At 40.6% G+C, this 27973-nt stretch overlaps 1 protein-coding gene across 3 annotated transcripts in view; it reads right to left on the reverse strand.

The window, feature by feature from the left end:
* Window positions 1–27973, reverse strand: part of LOC126187828 (catenin alpha) — a 145905-nt gene that overhangs the window by 112233 nt on the left and 5699 nt on the right. For all 3 annotated transcript variants that reach the window (XM_049929128.1, XM_049929127.1, XM_049929129.1), the window contains 2 exons: window positions 20046–20235; window positions 16240–16406 (listed from right to left, as the gene is read on the reverse strand). In XM_049929128.1, the coding sequence (XP_049785085.1) occupies window positions 16240–16406; window positions 20046–20235 (357 nt within the window). The remainder of the gene's footprint in view (window positions 1–16239; window positions 16407–20045; window positions 20236–27973) is intronic.

Here is a 27973-nt window from a genome sequence, read left to right on the forward strand (position 1 = left end):
CCCAAGCAGTTTTCTTCATGTAATTTAAGCTGACATGCAGAGAATGGAAAATTTTCATCAGCACTTTCAACCGAGTCAAAAGTGCATGTTGAGTGATCATGGCAGATGTTCTTTGAAAAGAACTGTCACAAAAAATAAGACGAAGACAGCTGCGTAAGTCACGGCAGATCTGAATGTCACACTTGTGAACCATGTCAGCAGTACAACAACATGAAGGCAGCTCCATAAGCAGGGAATTGCAGGGCAGGTGAACATAAATTCCAAAACCACTCATCAGTGATGCAAATTCCCTTAAAATGAAAATGTGGTGATGAAGCCATAAAACCTGGACTATGGAGCAATGGAAGAAATTCATACGATTGGACGAGTCTTGTTGTACACCGTTTCCAACTTCTGGCTGTGTTTACATTGTAAGACTGAAAAATGGTGGGGGTTCAGTAAATGATTAGGGCAACGTTGTCATCTTATTTCATGGGCCCCCATAGTTACTCTAGGATGCATTACTGCCAAGCATTATGTGAGCATTTTGGCTAGTCAGGTCAATCCCAGGGTACAATGTTCATTCCCAATGGTGATGCTGTGTTCCAAGATGACAGGGCCCCTGCTGACACAGCTTGCATCAACCAGGACTGGTTTTGTAAGCAGGAGGATGAACTGTCATATCTCCCACCTCACCACCAGTCACCAGATTTCAATAATATTAAGCCTTCGGTTGTCCACTTTGTAGAGGAAAATGCCTGATCGCTCACCACCTCCATCATCATTCCCTGAACTTGCAGCTATTTTCCAGGAACAATGGTACAAGATTCCTTTGAAAACTGTATAAGATGTGTATTCATCCTTTTTGGGACAATTGGAAGCTGTTTCGAATCCCAACGGTTTTCCTACACCATTTAGGAATGGTAACATTTTGTGTTTTGGTATTTCCATATTTCTGTCCACCCCTGTAGCTAAGATGTTATCATCAGAATACTTCTAGATATGTTCATACGAGATAAATTCTTCTGAATTTTGGGTGTGGAGTATATACTGAAAGTCTTGAGCGACACCCTGAGGGCACACTACTATACGCACTACTCCATGCTCCAAATCACTGGAAGCAGATTTTTCCACATGGAGAAATTTTAAGCCAGTTACAACTATCTGCTATCCTACCAGTGTAAATATTAAGAAATAATAAAGTACACCAATTGAAAGTTCTTCACCTATTGCTTTGAAATTTTGATACAATGCTGCATTTGAATATACACATGCTTTTATATATCTACTAATATATTTAATGGAACACCCTGAGGTAGGTGTGTGTGTGTGTGTGTGTGTGTGTGTGTGTGTGTGTGAGAAGGCACCTGCATGAGTGTGCGCACGTCGAGAATTTTCTCCCAAACCCTTGGACTGATTTCAACCAAATTTGGCACAGAAACAGCAGACCTCGCAAGTATCAGCAATGTGAAGTTTATAACCTCCCAGCTATAATAGTAGCAGAGATATGGACAAATATGTCTTTTCCAGCCCCTGGCACATAGGCTGCCTTACCACAATAGGCATGTTATGTGCAAACAGTATTGACCTGCCAAAGTTACCTGTTTTGCAGGCAAGCCTACATGTCACAGGCAAAAATGGGTTTTCTGGGTCATTCAGTGTGAATAGAAGAAAACTATCACATTCAAAAATCAACAGCCCAAGGAAAGAAAGTACTCAATGAATACACATCACTGTGCAATAAAACTCTCTTCGCCACAATAGAAGAACTATACAAATAACACCCACAGCCAAAACAACTCAGGAGAAAAACCAACCTACCTACCTACCTCCCTCCCTCCCTCTACACACACACACACACACACACACACACACACACACACACACACACACCACAGATGCCAAATACACTTCAAACTCGCACGCCTCACCGAGCCAAACACGCTACAAAACAAATGAACACCACACAGCCACAAAAACATGTAATGGCAGTGAAAAGTCTACCAAGTTTTGAAAAATCAGTGAAAGTGCAGTGTCAAGCAACCGTAGGCCACGAAATCTGCCTGTTCACATCACCAGCAACATATGAGAAAGCACCACAATAACAAAACCGTAAGCTATGCACGAAAAATGTGATTTATATTCATTTCTGATTGAAAATGCATAATAAACAGAAAAATAAAAATCATGTTTTGCCGTTTTGCAGATGAGAAGTTGTAGCTCGTATAGCAGAAGAGCTGCCAAAATAAATGTCCAATAGTATGATGTAAGGTATGTAAACTAATGCATACATCCACTCTTTTTGCCAATTAGCAATAAACAGAACTTTGATATAATGTTATAAACAACACATAGTGCATCAGGTTGTTAATAAATATCTCAGCTGTGAACTATGAACAAATGATGTATAATATTTTACAACAATTATTCATTTACAATTGTAAATATTATGTACCAAAAGCTTTGCTAAATGTTAATTTATAACAACAATTTTGCAGTTAAAAAATAATTAAGAACCCATTGAAGATAGCACAAAATGTGCTGAAAAATGTCTGGGTGAAACAAAACAGAAAAAAAGGTGTCTTGCATAAGGCAGAATTCCTGTTCCCGGGAAATATCCTGTACGGACAAAACTTGATCAACAACAGAACTATAGAACAGGTCAAGCATTTAATTACTTTGGCTGTGACATCGTATATGAGTATGACGAAGACATAGGGAGGAAATTAGCTAAGTCTGGGAATAATGTGGAACAATAAACAGACATGTAAAAAATAAAATGAGGTAACAAACAAGATTGTGAAACGGAAAGTTGCTACTCACTAGATAGGCACAATAAAAAGACTGTCATGAATATAGCTTTCAACCAGTAAGAGAGTGTGTGTGTGTGTGTGTGTGTGTGTGTGTGTGTGTGTGTGTGTGTGTGTGGCCGAAAGCTATATTTGTGACAGTCTTTTTGTTGTGCCTATCTGCGGGGGAAGAAATGAAAGAGGAAGCCGTCTGGTAGAATTTTGCACAGAGCATAACTTAATCATAGCTAACACTTGGTTCAAGAATCATAAAAGACGGTTGTATACATGGAAGAATCTTGGAGATACTAGAAGGTATCAGACATTTCCAGGGGCAGATGAGCTGTAGATTAAAACTGAAGAAACTACAAAAAGGTGCTAATTTAAGGAGATGGGACCTGGATAAACTGACTAAATCAGAGATTGTACAGAGTTTCAGGGAGAGCATAAGGGAACAATTGACAGGAATGGGGGAAAGAAATACAGTAGAAGAAGAATGGGTAGCTCTGAGGGATGAAGTAGTGAAGGCAGCAGACTATCAAGTAGGTAAGAAGACGAAGGCTAATAGAAATCCTTGGGTAACAGAAAAAAATATTGAATTTAATTGATGAAAGGAGAAAATATAAAAATGCAGTAAATGAAGCAGGCAAAAAGGAATACAAACATCTCAAAAATGAGATCGACAGGAAGTACAAAATGGCTAAGCAGGGATGGCTAGAGGTCAAATGTAAGGATGTAGAGGCTTATCTCACTAGGGGTAAGATAGATACTGCCTACAGGAAAATTAAAGAGACCTTTGGAGAGAAGAGAACCATTTGTATGAATATCAAGAGCTCAGATGGAAACCCAGTTCTAAGAAAAGAGGGGAAGGCAGAAAGGTGGAAGGAGTATATAGAGGGTATATACAAGGGCGATGTACTTGAGGACATGGAAATGGAAGAGGATGTAGATGAAGACGAAATGGGGGATAAGATACTGCGTGAAGAGTTTGACAGAGCACTGAAAGACCTGAGTACAAACAAGGCCCCGGGAGTAGACAACATTCCATTAGAACTACTGACGGCCTTGGGAGAGCCAGTCATGACAAAACTCTACCATCTGGTCAGCAAGATGTATGAGACAGGCGAAATACCCTCAGACTTCAAGAAGAATATAATAATACCAATCTCAAAGAAAGCAGGTGTTGACAGATGTGAAAATTACCGACCTATCAGTTTAATAAGTCACGCCTGCAAAATACTAACGCGAATTCTTTACAGACGAATGGAAAAACTGGTAGAAGCGGACCTTGGGGAAGATCAGTTTGGATTCCATAGAAATGTTGGAACACGTGAGGCAATACTAACCTTACGACTTATCTTAAAAGAAAGATTAAGAAAAGGCAAACCTACGTTTCTAGCATTTGTAGACTTAGAGAAAGCTTTTGACAATGTTAATTGGAATACTCTCTTTCTAATTCTGAAGGTGGCAGGGGTAAAATACAGGGAGCGAAAGGCTATTTACAATTTGTACAGAAACCAGATGGCAGTTATAAGAGTCGAGGGACATGAAAGGGAAGCAGTTGTTGGGAAGGGAGTGAGACAGGGTTGTAGCCTCTCCCCGATGTTATTCAATCTGTATATTGAGCAAGCAGTAAAGGAAACTAAAGAAAAATTCGGAGTAGGTATTAAAATTCATGGAGAAGAAATAAAAACTTTGAGGTTCGCCGATGACATTGTAATTCTGTCAGAGACAGCAAAGGACTTGGAAGAGCAGTTGAACGGAATGGACAGTGTCTTGAAAGGAGGGTATAAGATGAACATCAACAAAAGCAAAACGAGGATAATGGAATGTAGTCGAATTAAGTCGGGGGATGCTGAGGGAATAAGATTAGGAAATGAGACGCTTAAAGTAGTAAAGGAGTTTTGCTATTTAGGGAGTAAAATAACTGATGATGGTCGAAGTAGAGAGGATATAAAATGTAGACTGGCAATGGCAAGGAAAGCGTTTCTGAAGAAGAGAAATTTGTTAACATCTAGTATAGATTTAAGTGTCAGGAAGTCGTTTCTGAAAGTATTTGTATGGAAGTGAAACATGGACGATAAATAGTTTGGACAAGAAGAGAATAGAAGCTTTTGAAATGTGGTGCTACAGAAGAATGCTGAAGATTAGATGGGTAGATCACATAACTAACGAGGAGGTATTGAATAGAATTGGGGAGAAGAGGAGTTTGTGGCACAACTTGACAAAAAGAAGGGACCGGTTGGTAGGACATGTTTTGAGGCATCAAGAGATCACAAATTTAGCATTGGAGGGCAGCGTGGAGGGTAAAAATCGTAGAGGGAGACCATAAGATGAATACACTAAGCAGATTCAGAAGGATGTAGGTTGCAGTAGGTACTGGGAGATGAAGAAGCTTGCACAGGATAGAGTAGCATGGAGAGCTGCATCAAACCAGTCTCAGGACTGAAGACCACAACAACAACAACATCTGTGACTCAGCATTTCCGCTATATGGTGAGTAGAAACTTCCCTTTTCACAACAATGCTACATTCCATCCTGGATCTTCCGTTGTTCAACAAAGAAGACTGAAATTCTATAAGACAATGGCAGTTCCAATGCTTCTTTACCAAAATGAATCATATGTTATAAGTAAACATCAAGAACACCACATACAAGCAACGGAGATGAGGTTTCTAAGAGCAGTACAGTGATGCACAAAAGCCAACAGATTTTGAAATTTGGAAATTAAGGGAAGAGGTGAACATGTTTAGCATCCTCTACAAAATACAAGATAATAGAAGAAACTGGAATGAACATCTCAAAGGAATGAATGGAGGAAGATTATTTCTCCTGATTAGATTTAAGCCATTTGGGGGAAGTAGTCAAGGAAGACCGAGGTAGCAATCGGTACTGTAACAGGCAAAACAAAACAAAAAAAAAATGGCCTACTGTTTGAAGTGAAGATGATAACTTTTTCTTCTATTGATGGTATATTGAGAATTATTAAATCTTTGTTCATACGCCACAGTGCTGCCACATCTGTGGCTATCGTCCTCAACATCCTTAACACCCTTTGAAAGGCCCACATTTCAAATGCCTTACACAATACTGCAGCAAGTCCTATAAAGTCTCAACTCCATGGAGTAGGATACTGAACACGTGTCTTTGAAGTAGTCAGGTGCAAGGTGTAATACTTATGTCAAGGCTTGTCACGGATTTCCTCATTTGCTGGAAATGGCTTGTTCAATTCTACAGTTAATTTTTTGAGAGAAGTCCCAGTTATCATTGAATGGATATGCCAAATATTTATATGCTTTCAATCTTGTCATTACCAAGTGCAAGAGTACCCTGATTTTCATCTGTTTCCGTTGACAACCATTCATTTGTCTTCCTGATGTATAAACGTGACACTATGTTATTGCTATCTTCAGTAACAGTGTTTACTAGTTCTTCCAGCCTGCTTATATGTAAGATAGTGTCACCAACATTATCTGATATTCTGACTTCTGGCAGAGACTCTATGCCTGGCAATCCCTATGATTCATAACCACAATGGTGGTGACTCTGTTGGCAGCTAGCATCATAAGGGTAGGATCAGGGTTTAGGTGGTAGATTCCAGTCCTTTCAGATTTGCAAAGAATACTCTACATCACTGGCCTCTTACTTCGTCTGCATTTATCGGAAATCTCTCGACTAGCACAAAGTGCCAAGTGACGGGGAAAAGTGCAGATGATTCCTGTATATAAGAGGGATAAAAGAACGGACCTGGAAAATTACAGACCAAATCCTTAACATTTGTTTGCTGCAGAATTCTAGAGCATATTCTGAGTTTTAATGTAATAAACTTCCTACAGACCAAAAAGCTCATTTCCATGAATCAGCACAGCTTTATAAAGCATTGCTTGTGTGAAACCCAAATCGCTCTTTTCTCACAAGATATACTGTGAACTACGGATGAATGGCACAGGCAGATTCCATATTTCTAGGTTTCCGAAAAGCAATCGACACAATACCCCACTGCATACTGTTAAAAAATGTACGTGCATACAGAATAGACTCCCAGATATGTGACTGGCTCGAATACTTCTTAAGTAATAGAACCCGTGTGTTGTCCTCGATGGCAAGTGTTCATCAGAGACAGGGATAACATCGGGAGAGTACCCCAGGGAAGTGTGACAGGATCATTGCTATTTTCTATATACATAAATGATCTGGCAGGCAGGGTGGGCAGCAATCTGTGGTTGTTTGCTGATGACGCTGTGGTGAACAGGAAGGTGGCAAAGTTAAGTGACTGCAGGTTGATACAGCATGACATAGACAAAATTTTTAGTCGGTATGACAAATGGCAGCTGGCTCTTAATGTAGAAAAATGTAAGTTAATGCAGATGAGTAGGAAAAACAAACCCTTAATGTTCAGATACAGCATTAGTAGTGTACCGCTTGACACACTCATGCAGTTTAAATATCTGGGTGTAACACTGGGAAGCAATATGAAATGAAACAGCATATGAGGATTGTGGTCGGGAAGGCAAATTGTGGACTTCGATTTTTTGGGAGGATTTTTGGAAAGTGTAGTTCATCTACATAGGAGGTCTCATATAGGACGCCAGTGCGACCTATTCTTGAGTACTGGGATACGCACCAGGTCTGATTGAAAGAAGACATCAAAGCAATTCAGAGGCAAGGTGCTAGATTTGTTACTGGTAGGTTCAATCAGCATGCAAGTATTACCAATATGCTTTGGAAGCTCACATGGGAATCCCTGGAGGGAGGAAGACATTCTCTTCGAAGAACACAACTGATGAAGTTTAGATAATCGGCATTTGAAGTTGACAGCAGAATGATCCTACTGCCGCCAACATACAATATGCATACAGACCACAAAGATAAGGTACGAGAAATTAGGACTCGTATGGAGGCATATAGACAGTCATTTTTACCTCACTCTACTCGCGAGTGGAGCAGGAAAGGAAACAACTAGTTGTGGAACAGGGTACCTTCTGCCACACAGAATACGGTGGCTTGCAGAGTATGTACTTGTTTCCGTAGTTGTGTTGGTCTCCATGGTGAGGGATTTGGGGAAAGATGTGAGGCACGGTTTAAGACAAGGAAATTATGGGAAGTCAGGGATGATTTGAAGGTAGTGCAGGTGGATCACTGTTGGAGGAGTAATTGAGTCAGGCATGGTTCAATATTGGTTTCAACTTGAGCCTGGTTGGCACGGTTAGTGGCAAAAAAGTGTTTCACTGTAGCAAGAGTAATAGAAAGCAGATTTCAGACTACCTAACAGATCAAAACGAAAATTTCTGTTCCGACACTGACAATGTTGAGTGTTTATGGAAAAAGTTCAAGGCAATCGTAAAATGCGTTTTAAACAGGTACGTGCCGAGTAAAACTGTGAGGGACGGGAAAAACCCACCGTGGTTCAACAACAAAGTTAGGAACCTACTGCGAAAGCAAAGAGAGCTTCACTCCAAGTTTAAACGCAGCCGAAACCTCTCAGACAAACAGAAGCTAAACGATGTCAAAGTTAGCGCAAGGAGGGCTATGCGTGAAGCGTTCAGTGAATTCGAAAGTAAAATTCTGTGTACCGACTTGACAGAAAATCCTAGGACGTTCTGGTCGTACATTAAATCAGTAAGTGGCTCGAAACAGCATATCCAGACACACCGGGATGATGATGGCATTGAAACAGAGGATGACACGCATAAAGCTGAAATACTAAACGCCTTTTTCCGAAGCTGTTCCACAGAGGAAGACCGCACTGCAGTTCCTTCTCTAAATCCTCGCACAAATGAAAAAATGGCTGACATCGAAATAAGTGTCCAAGGAATAGAAAAGCAACTGGAATCACTCGACAGAGGGAAGTCCACTGAACCTGACAGGATACCAGTTCGATTCTACACAGAGTACGCGAAAGAACTTGCCCCCCTTCTAACAGCCGTGTACCGCAAGTCTCTAGAGGAACGGAAGGTTCCAAATGATTGGAAAAGAGCACAGGTAGTCCCAATCTTCAAGAAGGGTCGTCGAGCAGATGCGCAAAACTATAGACCTATATCTCTGACGTCGATCTGTTGTAGAATTTTAGAACATGTTTTTTGCTCGCGTATCATGTCGTTTTTGGAAACCCAGAATCTACTCTGTAGGAATCAACATGGATTCCGGAAACAGCGATCGTGTGAGACCCAACTCACTTTATTTGTTCACGAGACCCAGAAAATATTAGATACAGGCTCCCAGGTAGATGCTATTTTCCTTGACTTCCGGAAGGCGTTTGATACAGTTCTGCACTGTTGCCTGCTAAACAAAGTAAGAGCCTACGGAATATCAGACCAGCTGTGTGGCTGGATTGAAGAGTTTTTAGCAAACAGAACACAGCATGTTGTTATCAATGGAGAGACGTCTACAGACGTTAAGGTAACCTCTGGCATGCCACAGGGGAGTGTTATGGGACCATTGCTTTTCACAATATATATAAATGAGCTAGTAGATAAGGACGGAAGTTCCATGCGGCTTTTCGCGGATGATGCTGTAGTATACAGAGAAGTTGCAGCATTAGAAAATTGTAGCGAAATGCAGGAAGATCTGCAGCGGATAGGCACTTGGTGCAGGGAGTGGCAACTGACCCTTAACATAGATAAATGTAATGTATTGTGAACATATAGAAAGAAGGATCCTTTATTGTATCAGTATATGATAGCGGTACAAGCACTGGTAGCAGTTACTTCTGTAAAATATCTGGGAGTATGCGTGCGGAACGATTTGAAGTGGAATGATCATATAAAATTAATTGTTGGTAAGGCGGGTACCAGGTTGATATTCATTGGGAGAGTCCTTAGAAAATGTAGTCCATCGACAAAGGAGGTGGCTTACAAAACACTCGTTCGACCTATACTTGAGTATTGCTCATCAGTGTGGGATCCGTACCAGATCGGGTTGACGGAGGAGATAGAGAAGATCCAAAGAAGAGCGGCGTGTTTCGTCACAGGGTTATTTGGTAACCGTGATAGCGTTACAGAGATGTTTAGCAAACTCAAGTGGCAGACTCTGCAAGAGAGGCACACTGCATCGTGGTGTAGCTTGCTCGCCAGGTTTCGAGAGGGTGCGTTTCTGGATGAGGTATCGAATATATTGCTTCCCCCTACTTATACCTCCCGAGGAGATCATGAATGTAAAATTAGAGAGATTCGAGCGCGCACGGAGGCTTTCAGACAGTCATTCTTCCCACGAACAATACGCGACTGGAACAGAAAAGGGAGGTAATGACAGTGGCACGTAAATTGCCCTCCGCCACACACCGTTGGGTGGCTTTCGGAGTATAAATGTAGATATAGATGTAGATGTAGCACCTGGAGATGACAGCGGCCATTTGCATTTCAGTTCTGCTTGTGTAAACGTGTCTGTGAATTGCCTAGTTCTGAGGAAGGATACTGTCTGAAAGCCGAACATTTCTAGCATTCTTCTTCACTGTGTCTGCCTGCGTCTCAATGACTCCTCTATGTGGTGGATAGCAATCTATCCTTTCCATACTGTTGTCATTCCATCCTGGACTTTCCGCTGATGGATTTTGCATAACAGCTGCTCTTCTATCCCACAACTCAATGCTGTTTCCCTTTGCTACTATTTTCTATTGGATTACATCACTCAGCATCTGCCCTTCTCTTTCTCCACCTTCCAAAGTTTTACTGTTGCCTTCTGAACTGCACACATTCCCACCACTTCCCACACAGCCTATGAAGGTCCAACTTTAAGTCCCTTTATATCAATTGTCTTAGGCTTTATTGCAACCCAGAATCGAATGAAGACATCTCACAGTTGCTACATAATTTCCTATGCTCTGATACAATGTTTTATATATTAGCACACATTGTACAATAGTAAACTGCTCTATGGTTAGACACACAATGAAGAAATGGAATAAATTCACACTGAAGCAACAATCAGAATGAAACTTCCTGGCAGATTAAAACTGTGTGCCCGACCGAGACTCGAACTCGGGACCTTTGCCTTTCGCGGGCAAGTGCTCTACCATCTGAACTACCGAAGCACGACTCACGCCCAGTACTCACAGCTTTACTTCTGCCAGTATCTCGTCTCCTACCTTCCAAACTTTACAGAAGCTCTCCTGCGAAACTTGCAGAACCAGCACTCCTGAAAGAAAGGATACTGCGGAGACATGGCTTAGCCACAGCCTGGGGGAGGTTTCCAGAATGAGATTTTCACTCTGCAGCGGAGTGTTGTGCACTGATATGAAACTTCCTGGCAGATTAAAACTGTGTGCCCGACCGAGACTCTAACTCGGGACCTTTGCCTTTCGCAGGCAAGTGCTCTACCATCTGAGCTACCGAAGCACGACTCACGCCCGGTACTCACAGCTTTACTTCTGCCAGTATCTCGTCTCCTACCTTCATTCTGGAAACAATCAGAATGTTTACATAAACTGAAATGATGTACACCAATCAGATCAACTGACAAATGAAACTACACTATGTAATTCATAATTGGCACACTGTTTGGAGGACCTCCCACAAGACATGAATCAGACTTTCATTTGGTTAACAGAAGGTTGACTTTAATAGCAAATATTCTACATATCAAGGTAGCAACTCAATGTCAAATGAAATGAAACTACATTCTGCAAGAAATTTTAAAATGATGCCTAAAAGTGACTTACACTGAAGTGCCCATTAAATACTGAGTTGAAGTAAATTTGTCTTAGAAATGTAATGATAAATTCCTTTAAACGTATAAATATTAAACAACAGGTATATTTCAGAAGCTTCCCTCTACATGTAATATGGAATGTACAACTTTTGTGTATACATAACATAAATGTGAATGTCCTGACATTCCCCTTGCATGTAAGGATCAATTCAACCAGACGTCCCCACCTGACCATCTCTAATTTTGTTAAAACTTTTACCAATGCTGCAGGCACATCTCAAAGAAAGTTCTATAAAGTTTTAGTTCAATATATGCTGTACTTTTAGTACCAGGGCCATGAGCTTCAAGGTCACTCAGCCGAAGAGCATTTTATCACAAATAAATCATCATGTTTGACAACTCTTCATAAATTGATTAGTGCAGTGAGAAACCTGAAAATTGGTGTGTCTACTCAACTTTTGCTGCTAAGTCCAGGTTTAACAAGGACAACGTAAATGAGGTAGCACATTTCGTCCGCTACTGCTCAAAGTGGGCAAAATGGACCTACCACACATACGTTACCTCAGTTTCAACCATTGATATCTGCAGCCTAAAACATTTTTATGTCACGATATTTGATTTGTCTTTCAAGAAAGTTGATGTTAGACCACATGATAAACATTAACTTTCAAGCTTCTTTAGTTATTGAGATCTCTGGACCTAAGCTGGTGTCTTAACCCTGCTGTTCTGTTCGGGTCTATATGACCCGAAACGAATATGAACGTTATTTTACATTATGTAAATACCAATATATATTTATGAAACTTTGTGACTTTGTCTGAAAATGGATGAGCAGCATGTGTTTTAAAAGGTTTTAAAAAAGTTTAAGAAGTTTGGGCTTCAACTGTAATAGTTGCATATGTAATGTTCGGGTCATAATGACCCGACACAAATATGTTTAGTGTAACTCGTATTTATTTCTAAAATCTGGAAATGGCGAAAATTATTTTTGTTGTGTTGTGTGGGAATAGTGACTGCATCATTCCAACTTACTCTCAACAATCACCTAAAGCTCCATGCGTTCACAACAATGGGCTTGTTTGTTGCTTTCCCCAGGAAATAATAATTGGCAGTTCTCAATAATTGGAATGCTTTGTTTCTGCCCAGTTTGACTTGTGACACCATGGCGATGAGACCATTGAATGATCGTGAGTTGGAAGAAATAGTAAATGCCTCACCAGATGAAGGATCACTTTCTGAGTTTGAAGATCACATCAGCAATGCATCTGAAAGCGAGTGTTCCGATGACAGTTACGACAGTCCACAGCCCATACAAAATAGTGTAGAGACTTTTCTTTCTAAAAATGGGAATATAGAATGGCAGTTGCATCCACCAGCACAACATGGTCGCCTACCAGCTTCGAACATCATCAAGAGTACCCCAGGAGTTACCAGGTATGCAGTCAGCAGAATATCTGATGTAAAATGTTCATTTGAAGCAGTATTTCACACAGCGCTTCAAAATGAAATAATAGAGATGACAAATATTGAAGGGCAGCGAGTTTATGGTGAACAGTGGACAGATATTGATGGTTCTGTTTTCCATGCATACTTAGGACTCTTACTCCTAGCGGGTGTATATCGATCTCATGGGGAGTCTACAAAAAGTTTGTGGGATAAAGATACTGGGCGAAACATATTTCGAGCAACCATGTCTCATGAAACATTCTGTAAGATATCACGTGTCCTGCGATTTGACAAGAAATCTACTAGAGAGGAAAGACGACGTACTGACAAACTTGCCGCAATTCGTAGTATTTGGGAGAAGTGGGTAGAGGTCCTTCCTCAACTGTATAATCCAGGAGAAAATGTTACTGTTGACGAGCAGTTAGTAGCATTTAGAGGTCGCTGTCCATTCAAGCAGTATATCCCAAGTAAACCGGCAAAATATGGGATCAAAATATGGACCATGTGTGACAGCAAAACTTCATACGTACTGAAAGCCCAAATTTATACAGGAAAGGTGAGTGGAGCGGCACCAGAAAGAAATCAGGGAATGAGGGTGGTATCTGATCTCACTTCTGAGTTACGTGGTCAGAATATCACGTGTGACAACTTTTTTACGTCGTACAATTTGGGGCAGCTGCTTCTGAAAAGGAAATTGACTATGTTGGGAACTATACGGAAAAATAAGCCGGAGCTTCCACACAAAATGACCAACAAGGAGGTACACAGCTCTTCATTTTACTTCACAAATGACACTACTGTGGTTAATTATATTCCTAAGAGACACAAGAATGTTGTACTTATGAGCACTCTCCACCATGATGCGGAAATCAGTGACAGGGCTGATAAGAAGCCAAAAATGATTTTGGACTATAATTCAACCAAAGGTGCTGTAGACACGCTTGATCAGTTATTAGGTACATATACATGCAAACGAAAAAGTAATAGGTGGCCAATGATAGTTTTCTACAATATTCTTGATGTTTCTGCTTATAATGCATACGTTTTGTGGATTTCGGTTGACCCTAATTGGAATGCAAGCAAATTGACTAGAAGGAGAATATTCTTGGAGGAACTTGGAAAGTCACTGATAAAAGAACATATTGCATCAAGAACGCATTTCCCAAGAACAGAAGATTCTTTGAGAATGGTCACAAGCATCCAAAACCCGAATGATGTGGGTGGTGTGTCAGAATCGGTAACAACAAGAAAATCTACAAAACGTGCACGCTGTAAGTTCTGTCCATCAAGTAATGACAATAAAACAAACATGGTGTGTGGAAAATGTAGTAAACATATTTGCAAGAAACATGTAACCTACTTGTGTCCACAGTGCAAGCAGTAAGAAAAGAACTGTAGTATTTTATAAGATGATTGTATTGAAAATTCTGTTGTTTCAAATTTATGTGAATACTTGTGCCTAAACTACAATCAGTAAGAAGAGAGGATTCTAAAGTTGTAGTGCTTTCTATGTTGGAATGTAATAAAAAAACTGTAGTGTGTTCTGTACTGTAGTGTGCTCTAAGATGAATATCTGTAATGACAACTGTCTGTTGTTAGAAAATGTCAATACTTACGTCTAAACTGTCAACAATAAGAATAGAAGTATGGAAAAACTGTAGTGCTTTCTAAGTTGAATGCCTGTAATGGAAACTGTCTGTTGTTTCAAATTTATGTGCATATTTAAATGAAAAATATCCCTCAATAAAGTTGTATGCATTGTTATTATTATTATTATTACCATTATTATTATTATTATTATTATTATTATTATTACTAACAAGGTACTGGAATAGAACAACAATGTCGATAGCTAAAACTGTACCAAAATTTATGTTTCTAAAGCATTTTGATATGTCGGGTCATATTGACCCGAACAGTATATATGTCAAGTAAAAGTGAACAGAACAGCAGGGTTAAATTCAATCATCAAATTTGACCTGCGTTCAACGTCAAATATCTGAAAATAGTGGTCAATAATTTCTTTACCAACCAGTTATATTAGAAAGAGGAGACATTTTATCTCCTAGGCACTTCTTTTTGTTCGTTGGTATCTTTTCTTTAAGAGACAACATTTACCTTCAAAAGTAAACAACTTTGTCACGGTAAATGTGTACTTGACATAAATGGATGCACGAGAATCAATTTCCATATAAACTGGAATCTACTTTATTTCCTTTTTATTTTCGGCTATGTTGGCTACGTTTGTGAACCGTGACTGTGTGGGATAATTATTTATTTGTAATTTCTACTAAGAGTCACTTTTCTGGTAGCAAAAATTACAAATAAATAATTAATTTATTTCCACTGGGAGAATAGCCAGGTCACTTTACACCCAATCAAAGCTTATTACAGAGGTGCTGAAGCTAACCAAAATTTGAACATCTGCACGATCAGTTATTCCCTCAAGCACGACATTGTTGTTGAGAATGTTTATTTGACAAGGCTGATCAGGCACCTTTAGAATACAATTGCAAAAAACTGCTATTTCTATTATTTCAATGACAGTTCTCTGCCCATTACATAAATTTCAAGAACTTTTTCAACTTATGTAATCATGAATGATTTGTAAGCAAGGCTGATTGGAACTTCTTTGGGACAAGCCATGGTAAATCTCAATGTTACTGAATTGTTGGAACAGCAAAATGACTTGCAGCATATGCAAGCCTTCAGCATCCAAGAAAAACTGAATTTTGAGATGGTTCAACTTGTTCACATTTTGTGATGAGATGTGCATGGAAACAAGTTGTTATACACTGAAAAGGCTGAAGATGATATTGCAAGATTGGCTCAAGAAGAAATGTTTGAAAATGGCAAAATCATTTCTAGAATAAGAGATAATCACCAATTCGTGCCAATCGACAAAAAAAGGACTCGTATTAGCAAACTTTCAATCATGTTTTGTATAACTTATTGCTTCTTTCACCCCTGAAAATGATTTTCTTAGTGCGCAAAATGCCAAAATGTCAAGTTGTACCATGGCTCAAAATCCGTGTTAAACTGTAACTCCTTCTACAGCTGGCTAGGCAAATCAGTTCAAAGCTTAGAAGAAAGCAAATGCCCACCACCATTCTCTCTCCACAAGGCCACTGGTCAAAAGCTCAACTGTGGCCCGAGTCTTGAGTCTGTGCCTGCCTGTCTACTCTCAACACGACTGTTCAGTGGGTGGTTACGTTTACTTTCACTGTTCTTGATGCACACACTGTTGATTCCTATAAAAACACACACATGCAGTGCCCATTCTACATTGTATGGATACAGCCACAACCTACTTTACTTGGAAAATTTACTCTAAACTTAAGGTACTTTTATAGTAATGCTATTTGTCGAAATACTAACCACTCGAAGAGACTTTAACAAAAGATGCACATCGACCATGTCTGCGAGTATGAGCAGCCTGGTAACAGCTGATAAAAGGTTCCGGGCTGCTCGTACCATGTTGCCCCTTTTCAGTGATGAACATGGATCATCTGCAAATTCACGAGCTGCCACACTCATCGCATCACCTATTTAAAAAAAGTTCAGATTTAAGGCATATTTACAACAAGTGCACGTAAATAAACACATTAGCTTTAAAAAAAAGTCAACTAGGTTCAAGAGGTAAAGAAAGATTTACAAAGAAACAATGGCCGGCCGCTGTGGCCGAGCGGTTCGAGGCGCTTCACTCCGGAACCGTGCTGCTGTTACAGTTGCAGGTTCGAATCCTATCTCGGGTATGGATGTGTGTGACGTCCATAGGTCAGTTAGGTTTAGGTAGTTCTCAGTCTAAGTGACTGATAACCTTAGATGTTAAGTCCCATAGTGCTTAGAGCCATTTGAAGCACTTGAAAGAAACAATGTAAGAGAAGAAACAACAGATGCACGTGACAGTTTCAAAATACAAGTATTACAGGTGGAAGAATTCCAACATAGGAAGAAAAAAAATGGTAACTGGTCCTCTGAAGTCCTAAACAATACAGGGAAAAAAGATGACATGAGTGTCAAGCAAAACAATCAGTAACGAAGGAGAGAAAGCACTAGCTTCATCCCTAATGATAGAACTGTTGCAAATAATGAACTGGAATATACTGTAGCAGATTGATACATTTGTGTAGTTCAACAAGCTAATCATTAACCATGAACACATTTAAGGAACATGTCTCATGTAATGTGCATTATGGTTTCTAACCGGGTTTTTGGAAGAGCTGGTCTTACTTCTATGAGAGTAACATCAGACAAAGAGTGCACACAGATCCGTTGCTAGCCAGCATGTTATCTGGCCTTGAGAAAGACTTTATTTTGAGTGTCTGAAGTCCAGGCATTTTGAGAGCACCTGAACTGTGACAAAATTGCAATTATACACGTAACACAGGAGTGTTGCCTGTCATACACTGAAGAGCCAAAAAAGACATGCCTAACATCGTGTAGGGCCCCCGTACACATGCAGAAATGCCACAACATAATGTGGCATGGACTCGACTATTGTCTGAAGTACTGCTGGAGGGAACTGACATCAAGAATCCTACAGTGCTGCCCATAAATGCTAAAGAGCATGAGGGGTTGGAGATCTCTTCTGAAAAGCAAATTGCAAGGCATCCCAGATATGCTCAGTAATGTTTGTGTCTGGAGAGTTTGGCAGGCAGTGGAAGTGTTTAAACTCAGAAGAGTGTTCCTGGAGCCACTCTGTAACAATCCTGGATGTCTGGGGTGTCGCACTGCCCTGCTGGAATTGTCCAAGTCCGTCGGAATGCACAATGGACATGAATGGATGCAGGTGATCAGACAGGATGCTTACATATGCGTCAGGTGTCAGAGACATATCAAGGGTCACATATCACTCCAATTGCACATGCCCTACACCATTACAGAGCCTCCACCAGCTTGAACAGTCCCCTGCTGACATGCAGGGTCCACGGATTCATAAGGTTGTCTCCATACCCATACATGTCCATCAACTTGATTTGAAATGAGACTTGTCTGGTCAGGCAAAGTTTCCAGCCATCTACAGTCCAATGCCAGTGTTAATGGGCCCAGGAAAGACGTAAAGCTTTGTGTTGTGAGCCATCAAGGGTACACAAGTGGGCATTTGGCCCCAAAAGCCCATATCAATAAAGTTTCATTGGGTGTTTCACACAGTGACACTTGATGATGGCCCAGCATTGAAATCTGCAGCAATTTGCAGAAGGGTTGCACTTCTGTCACACTGAATGATTCTCTTCAGTCACCGTTGGTGCCATTCTTGCAGGATCTTTTTCCCGCCGCAGCGATGTCAGAGATTTGACTTTTTACCAGATTCCTGATATTCACAGAAAACTCATGAGATGGTTGTACGGGAAAATACCCACTTCATCACTACCTCAGAGATGCTGTGTCCCATCGCACATGTGCTAACTATAACACCATGTTCAAACTTGCTTAAATCTTGATAACCTGCCATTGTAGCAGCAGTAATCAATCTAACAACTGCGCCAGACACTTGTCTTATAGGCATTGCCAACCAAAGTGCCCTATTCTGCCTGTTTACATATCTTTGTATTTGAATAGCATGCCTATACCAGTTTCTTTGGTGCTTCAGTGTAAACCTCTCTCTCTACAGTGCTAAGAGCTGTGTTATGATAAACAAATTGACTATAAATGATCAGTGTCCAGGCTACAAGGCTCCTGGTACCCACAAAACCATATAAACTTTAACCCCTTAACGTTAAAACTCAGATTACCTCATTTCTATTATTTTGAAAGAAATTTAAAATCCTGAGTGTACTAGGGTGCCTTAAGAACCCTACTTATATCCATTTCAGCACTGATACTTACGTGTTTGGCCAACAGAGAGCATCTGGTCCCACATTTGTAGCCTGGCTGTCGTGTTTTGGCTGAGGTGATCACCACTACATAACGTCTTTACTGTGTACAGCTTTGGATATTTGACAACAAAACGCGCATTCTTGGCCTCTCTCCTGTATTGTTGTTTAGGCAATGCTTTAAAAAAATGATTGCTATAGTGATCCTGAGTTTGACATTGGATTTAGCACCTCAAAAAGTGAAGAACAACATGACTTAAGTTCATAAGAGACTGAAAGTGATGACAGTTCATCAGAGGAATGACAAGTGCTCGCTGGTGGTATGAAATAATATGTCCATTGTGCTCCAGCCAGCTCCTCCCAGATTTATGTTCACAGGAAACCGTTGAGAAATACTTGGTTACTCTTCAAAGCTATACATAAACTAAAAATGACTTCAAGTTTCAAGATATTTTAGTCAACGTCCAGTGCACATGTATACTCAGGATTTTATTATTGGTGATCTCAAACTTTTGTAACTCATTATTTTGAGCCTTAAAAGCTATCTTTACATGTCAATATGTAATTCTATTCACTAAAGAATATTGATCATTAATAAAAATATATGTTTTCGAACATAATTTGAAAAAAAAATCATTATGTTGACTGGTTAATAACCAACACACAGGATTAAAAAAATGTAATGCAAAGACACACAGAAAAAGACAAGGAACAGGGACATTACAAATAATGGTCATAAGCAAACAGACCCATTGTGGTTGCAGCAACAATTCAGAATGTATATTAATGTATTCAAATGAGATGACACTCTTTATAGCATCTATCTATCTAAAAAAATGAAATATTAACATGTAAAAAGTATTGTTGTTGTTGTTGCTGCTGCTGCTGGTTTCAGTTCACAAACTGGTGTGATGGTGGGAGGGAGGGAGAGTACTCTAACTCAAAAAAGGATTCCTCTGCATGTAGTAAAGTTCTCTTTGTTGTTTTTGTGTCTTTCAATGACTCAATACCTCAGGTAATTGATGAGTTGTTACCTTTATGTCTAAATTTAAAAATATATATATATATATATATTGTTCAGTCATTTCTACTAAGAATGAGAGAAAGCTTTCCACCCAGTCAAGCACTGACAGAACAAAATTTAATGAGATGATTCTGATTTTTGTTGCAAAAGAGTGTATTACTGTTTGAAACACTAAAACAATATTCGCAAGTTGTTTCACAAACAATGACCAAAAACCACACAACACACAGGTGCTGAAACATGTTTGGGTAACAAGAAAAAACAGTGCTTTGAAGAAGGAAAAAAAATGGAACCTATATCGCATAACAAGCTATTTTAGAACTGCAGTGTTGCTTGAAACATACCTGTTTTTCGAACCTCTTCTACAGCAGCAAGCATCTCTTGCTTTATATCTGGATTCTCATATGCTATCATTTCTCCTTTTTCAATAAAGTTTTCTGTGGCTTTTTCAACTGCTGCAACAAGTACGTGGGCTCGTTTTGATCTACCTTTCTTCTTTTTTGAAGGTCCTTTGGTATTGACCAATGTTGTGACCTAAAAATATTTAAAACTAGCTGATTACACAGCACACATTGGTAATTATTTATGTCCCAGCCCTCCCCATTCTATTAGACACGGTAAGAATTCAAATCTACGTATACAACAAAGCCAAAGTAAAAACTGGGTTGTTTTGGAACCCATTTTTAAATCAAAAACATGGAACACCAAAAAGAGGAGCTTCAAACCTTAGTAAAATGAGTAAAACCAAAGTAATTTTACTGATACGTTATTAATTATAAAGTAAAGTGTTTTATAAATTCACTGTAATATTAACTTAAGACAAACTGATCATACATGACAATTTTAATTTCCCTCTTCACCTTCAGAAGGCCAAAAGCAAATAATTCTTCGTAAACCAATTCTTGAGCAAGGAAGATAAAGTTGCCATGGTAGAAACATAAAAATCTCAAATTTATTCCTCAGTACTGGACAGTTTGCCCACATCAACCAAAACATGGGGTACTAGTGGTCGGTTTTGAGAGTCTGTGAAGTAACTTAGTTCTTTTATGTGATGTAAAGGTTGCGCGGTCTATCTGAAATGGATAATGTTTGGAGAGAAGGTGTTTTGGAGTTTTTGGTGACGCGCTCTAGTGTTGAATATTGATGTTTCAAAATTACTTTTGAATGATGTTAGTGAGTCACTGGGCTTACGAAGTGCTGTCTGCTAGGATTTGTGTTGGAATTATTGTATGTGGTGATTTGTTAGAGAGTTTTTTTAAGCAGTTATTGGCAACAGATTTGTTACCGCTTTCGAATTATTAGTTTGATGAGATGTCCACAGCTGAAAAATTAATTGCATTTTTGTTTGTTATTACTTAAGGGTATGACTATGACATTTAGCCGCAGATCAACACATGCCGCAATGGGCAATGGCAAGTCAACAACTATTACATTTCTACAGTTGCATGGGTTGATTGCTGAATATGTGAGGTACCAATTTTGTGGCAAAGTTATAAAATCAACCAAATTTGCTGCGCCTCAGATAAAGATCAAGTATCTCTGTCACTGTCGAAATGACAATATTTGGAGATCCATTTAGAAGGGTTCCTGGTTTGGCATTAATCATTTGTGTGTGTGTGTGTGTGTGTGTGTGTGTGTGTGTGTGTGTGTGTGTGTGTAATACCTCCTATCATCATTTTGGACCTTCTTTTGCCCAGCATATAGTGCAGCAACTCAACAGGGCAAGGATTCAACAATGTGTTGAAAGTCTTCTGGAGAAATATTGAGCCATGCAGCCTCCATAGCTGTCCATAACCGCAAAAGTGTTGCTGGTGCAGGAGTTCGTGCACAAGCTGACCTCTCAATTATGTCCCATAAATACGTAATGGGACTGATGTCGAGCTACGTATGTGGCCAAGTCATTCACTTCAACTGTCCAGTACGTTCTTCAAACCAATCGCAAACAACTGTGGCCTGGTGACATGGCACATTGTCATCCATAAAAATTCCATTGTTGTTTGCGAACATAACATTCGCAATGGCTGAAAATGGTCTCCAAGTAACCAAACATAACATCTGCAGTCAATGACCAGTTCAGTTGGACCAGAGGACTCAGCGCATTCCATGTAAACACAACCCACACCATTATAAAGCACCACCATCTTACACAATGCCTTGTCGACAACTTGGGTCCATGGCTTCGTAGGGTCTGTGCCACACACAAAACCTACTATCAGATCGTAAAAACTGAAATCAGGGCTCACTTGAAGAGGCCACAGTTTTCCAGTCTTCTAGTGCAAAAACTGATACTGTCACAAGCCCTGGAGAGGAACTGCAGGCAGTGTCACGCTGTTAGTGAAGGCATTCGCATCAGTTGTCTGCTGTCATAGCCGATTAATGGTAAATTTCGCCACACTGTCCTAACAGATATGTTCATAGCACATCCCACATTGATTTCTGTGGTTATTTCACAATGTGTTGCTTGTCTGTTAGCACTGACAACTCCACGCAAACATCACTGCTCTCGGTTGGGCCACTGCATTGTCAATGGTGAGAGGTAATACTTGAAATTTGGTATTCTCGGCACTCTGTTAACACTGTGGATCTCAGAATATTTAATTCCCTAATGATTTCCAAAATGAAATGTCTCATGCGTCTAGCTTCAACTGCCATTCCACATTCAAGGTCCATTAATTCCCATCTTGTGGCAACAACCACATCAGAAACTTTTCACATGAATCACCTGAGTACAAATGACAATGCCGCCAATGTACTGTCCTTTTACACCTTGTGTATAGGAAACGACTGCCATCTGTATACATATATATCAAAATCTCATGACTTCTGTCACCTCAGTGTATGTTTTTTTTTTTATCACTGTATGTGGTATGTGTGTTTATGTGCATATCTGTGTGTTATTTGTACATCAAAATTGATGTTAACTTATTTTATAGTAATTACTGTGTTGTTAGTCAAAAGTAACAATGACTGACTGCAACTGGTAGGTATCATGGAGTTTGTTCTAACTACTTCAGTCAGGTTAGGTTTCCAATAATAGCTACAAAAGTGGGTTTTTGCTTCTTGGTATTGCAGTCTTCCTTTGAACTACGTAGGTCACATGAAATTTCCAAACCAATTTTTGATGCAAATTGTGTTTTCGTGGCATTGCAGTCTTTTTTGAACCACGTCAGCCAAGTAAAATGTCTATTACTGGCTTTTGGAGCACTGTATGGTTCTGTGGTATCCTGGACTTTGTTTGTGTTATATACACTAAGCGAAATATTTGATCTCAGTATTTTTGTGTTCATATCATAGAGTTAGCTTTGTTTGTTTGCATTTATTGATGTTAAGTGGATTTTTGAGGATTTTGCTTGCTAGATTCTTGCATTAGTTTTCCTTTAGGTATGCCTTTAATATTAGGAATGTAATGTTTTGTTGAGTCCCGCTCAAAGTCTTTAATTCCTGTGGTTGTCCCATTCGTTTCAACTTCTTTTTCCAGCTAAACATATTTTGTATTATTTTTGTCTGTTCATCTTTAGTGCATGATGTCATGGCCACCATACTGTATAAGGGTGAAATGACAATGTCTGCCATCTTCGTGTTGTCTAGGGACAAACTTGCAGCCAGTATCAGACATTTTGGCAGTTGCAATTGTCCTTGTGATCTGATCATGATACAGAAGATACATTCACGCAACTCACACACACAACTGCAGTCTCAGGCAAGTGAAACCCCACTGTGAGCAGCAGCATGATGGGAGTGGCAACAGGGGGGGGGGGGGGGGGGAGGCTGGTGAGGGGAGGGGGAGGGATAGTATAGTGAAGTGCTGCAGGTTAGAGGGGGGGCCAGGGGAGAGGTGGGAACGAGTGGGATGGGCAGGGCAGGAAATAGTGGAAAAGGAGAGAAATAAAAAGACTGGGTGTGGTGGTGGAATGATGGCTGTGAAGTGTTGGAATGGCAACAGGGAAGGGGCTGGATGGGTGAGGACAGTGACTAACGAAGGCTGAGGCTGGAAGAGTTACGGGAATGTAGGATGTGTTGCAGGGAAAGTTCGAGAGTGACAGCATATTGATTAATATTAGTAGATGTGACAAAGAATATCAAACAGACTGAGATTGTATGTTGAGTGACATGTCTTTGACACTGGAGTCGTCTTTGACCGTAGTCAGTCGGCAGTGAACTCTCGGTGTGTGACGGTGGAACAATCTATAGGTCCCCGTTATAATAATTTGCAAGTGACCAGCAAAAATGAGCAATTCTACTACTTTTTTATATAAACATCAAGAAGGAAGCACATTCGGAGAAATGGTATTTGAAGCACCAAAAATGAGGTAAACACATTGAACCAGGACACTTCCGCTGCCGACGAAACAGCATTATGGAATCATACTTTCACTAGACGACTGGAGCCAACACAAAAAAGTCAAATATCATCTTATAAACATTTCACGGAAAAGTGAGTACTGTCACGAAATATGCTAAATTCAAGTATATAAAAATAGTGAGCATATTTCTGTGGGAAGGATCCATATGGCACAGGCTGTGAAGCCATCACTGAAATGAAGGATATCATGTTTGGCAGCGTGATGTTAGTGACCGGACAGGAGTAGGTGGTGGTGGTGGTGGTGGTGGTGGTGGGAGGATGTAAAGGACAGGTCTTGCACCTACGTCTATTACAGGGGTGTGAGCCATGAGGTAAGGGATTGGGAGCAGTGGTTGTGCAAGGATGGACAAGTGTAATGTGTAGGTTCTATGGACAATGGAATACCACTGTGGGAGGGGTGTGAAGGATAGTGAGCAGGACATTTCTCATTTCAGGGCACGACGAGAGGAAATCAGAACCCTGGCGGAGAATGTAATTCAGTTGCTCCAGTCCTGGGTGGTACTGAGTTATGAGGGGAATGCTCCTCTGTGGCCAGATGGCGGGACTTTGGGAGGCGGTGGGAGACTGAAAAGAAAAGGCACAGCCCTCGGCATATTTCGAGAGGGACTGCTCGTCACTGAAGATGCGACAACCATGGGTGGCTAGGCTGTACGGAAGGGACTTCTTGGTATGGAACAGGTGGCAGCTGTTTAAGTGGAGGTATTGCTGGTGGTTAGTAGGTTTGATATGGGCTGAGGTACTGATGTAGATATCTTTGAGGTGGAGGTCAACATCTAGGAAGGTGGCTTGTTGGGTTGAGTAGGACCATGTGAAGCAAATGGGGTAGAAGTTGTTGAGGTTTTGGAGGAATGTGGATAGGGTGTCCACACCTTTGGTCCAGATAGCAAAGATGTCACCAACTAGATGAGGGCTTTAGGATTCTGGATTTTTAGGAAGGATTCCTCTAGATTGCCCATGAATAGGTTGGCATAGGATGGTGCCACATGGGTGCCCATAGCCGTACCCTGGATTTCTTTGTAGGTAATGCTTTCAAAGGATAAGTTATTGTGAGTGAGGATATAGTTGGTCATGGCGACTAGGAAGGAGGGTTGTTGGTTTGGAATATGTCGGGCGTTAGGAAAGGTAGTTTCAATAGCGCTAAGGCCATGGGCATTAGGAATGTTAGTGTAGAAGGAGGAGGCATTAATAGTGATGAGCAGGGCACCTTGTGGTAAAGGGGCAGGAATTGTGGAGAGTTGGTGGAGGAAATGGGGGTATCTTTTATATATGAGGGTAGGTTCCAGGTAATAGGTTGAAGGTGTTGGTATAAGACAGCAGAGATTCTCTCAGTGAGGGCACAGTAACTGGCCACAATGGGGCATCCTGGGTAGTTACATTTATGGACTTCAGGAAGCACATAAAAGGTAGGAGTTCGAGGAGTGATAGGGGTCAGTAAAAAAAATGGACTCTGGGAAGAGGTTCTGGGATGAGTGTAAGAGTTTGAGTAGCGACAGGAGATCCTGCTGGAGTACTGGAATGGAGTCATCGTCACAAGGTTCGTAGGTGGAAGTGTCTGACAGCTGGTGGAGTCCTTCCGCCAGGTAATCCTTGTGGTTCAAAACAACAGTGGTGGAACCTCTGTCCACTTGTTGGATTACAAGGTTGGGATCAGTTTTTAGATGGTGGATTGTTATTCTTTCTGCGGATGTAAGGTTAGTTTTATGTTGAGGGATTTGGGGAATGAAGGTGAGGCAAGTTTCGAGTTTAAACATTCAAATGGCTCTGAGCACTATGGGACTCAACATCTTAGGTCATAAGTCCCCTAGAACTTAGAACTACTTAAACCTAACTAACCTAACGACATCACACACACCCATGCCCGAGGCAGGATTCGAACCTGCGACCGTAGCAGCCTCGCAGTTCTGGACTGCAGCGCCAGAACCGCACGGCCACCGCGGCCGGCAAGTTTCGAGTTTAAGAAATTCTGGAAAGTTAACAGGGGGTGGTTTGGGAGCAGTGGGAATGAATCGTGGTTGGATGCAGGAGTGAACTGAGTTAGGCAAGGTTCAATATTGGTCTCTGGTTGAGTCTGATTGTCAGGGTTGGTGGTGAAAAAGTTTTTCCACCGTAGGGACCGGTAGAAGGGGAGAAAGTCTTTAGCAAGTACTGCATGACTGAATTTAAGAGTGGGGCAAAAGGTGAGACCTCTGCAAAGGACTGATGTTTCTGTGGGGCTAAGGCATCTGGAGGATAGGTCATGACTGTGTTCCGGGTCTGTTTAGGTTGTGGATTCTGTTTGGTGGTGGGAGGAAGTTCTGGAGGGTGGGGTGAGTTTAGTAGGTTTGGAAGACAGGGTTTGTCAGCTATGAGGGGACGTGAGGGAGGTTTGGAGGGGACATGGCTCACAGAATCCCATATAATGGCCTTACCATCAAATTACCCATCTCTGGCTGCCACCACTCCTTCCACGTTTTCCGCGTTACTTCCAGAATAGAACTTAAGCGGCTGCTAGCTGGGGACTGTACAACTGGTCCTTATTAGTGTAGCAATATGGTGTAAAATTTTCTGACAAAATTTCATTTTCTTTGATACACTGAGATGATAATATACGTAATCTTTCTCACCAGTTATTCCTGTTAGTCATTTATTTCAATTCTGGTAGTCTGAATCAATGGATTTCACTAGTAATTATAACAACGTTGATCATTCGCACACCCAATCAACCACATAATCAGGACAGTGATTGGCATTCATCAGTTCAGCTTTACTTTGCTCAGCTCATGTAGCCCCGTCCCCTTTTGTCTGCAGAAAGTTTATTTCTAGATGCGACAAGGATTCTCCTGACAGAGACATCATGTACACTTTGCACACATTCAAAAATCAACTTATGATTCATTCAGAAATCAACTTAAAACGTGTTCAAAAATTTTCAAAACCGACAGGGATGCGTTTCAGCATCATATGAACAATCAATAGACCAATGTATGCTGGATGATAGGCACTTTGTGACAAGTTATTTTTCCTCAAGAATATGAATTTTGTTCCCCCTTTTTCCCGGTAGCATATAGCTGCTTGCTACGACTGCTTGCACAGTCAACAGCCACATTCCTGTAGCCAGAAGTGGGAGAGTCTACTACTCAAAAGTGACGCAATTGCGCATGCGTCTGCTCGTAATTGCTAAAATGAATCTAATGTAAACAGTTGTGACTTCACGCTCATCGGAGGCAAATTGTTGTTATAAAGCATTGCATAGTCTTACTAAAGCCTTTGACACATTTTGTTGTTGACAGATGCTTGCATGAGCACTGAGTGTCATCGTTGTATACGGCACATTTCCTTTGGAATTTAAGTTACTTTCATTTTTTCTCTCGCTTATGTTTTATTGTTGAAGTATTATTCTGCACTAGCAGGATACAGTAGTATCCTTTGTTAGAGTATCGGTTCTTACCAGTCAAAATTACAAAAATTTAACAGAAAACTAAAACAATGAAAAATTCCTGGAATTCAAAAAATTTCCGGTTTTTTCTCAGTTTTCTCCCGGATGAAAAAATTCCCGGATTTTTCCCGGGTCGTATACACCCTGGTTTCCAACCTATTTATTACTTTCTCACCATTTGTTACACTTATCACTGGCATAATACCCCTAGATGTGCATAATCGAATATGTCGTGTCTCTTTAAAATTGAGGGAGAGACCACTCTCAGGTAACCAGTCAACGATACTTCTCAGAACATCGTTTACCTTCTCTTCTGTTGGCATACGTATGCTTGGGTTGGTTACAAGAGAGAGAGAGAGAGAGAGAGAGAAACAAACAAACAAACACACACACACACACACACACACACACACACACACACACACATGACCAACAACTCCAGCATCTCAGGCTGAGGTGACTGGAGTTGCCGGTCATGTACATGAGGTGTGCTT

This window comes from Schistocerca cancellata, chromosome 5, assembly GCF_023864275.1.
Source record: "Schistocerca cancellata isolate TAMUIC-IGC-003103 chromosome 5, iqSchCanc2.1, whole genome shotgun sequence".
Taxonomy (NCBI): Eukaryota; Metazoa; Arthropoda; class Insecta; order Orthoptera; family Acrididae; genus Schistocerca; species Schistocerca cancellata.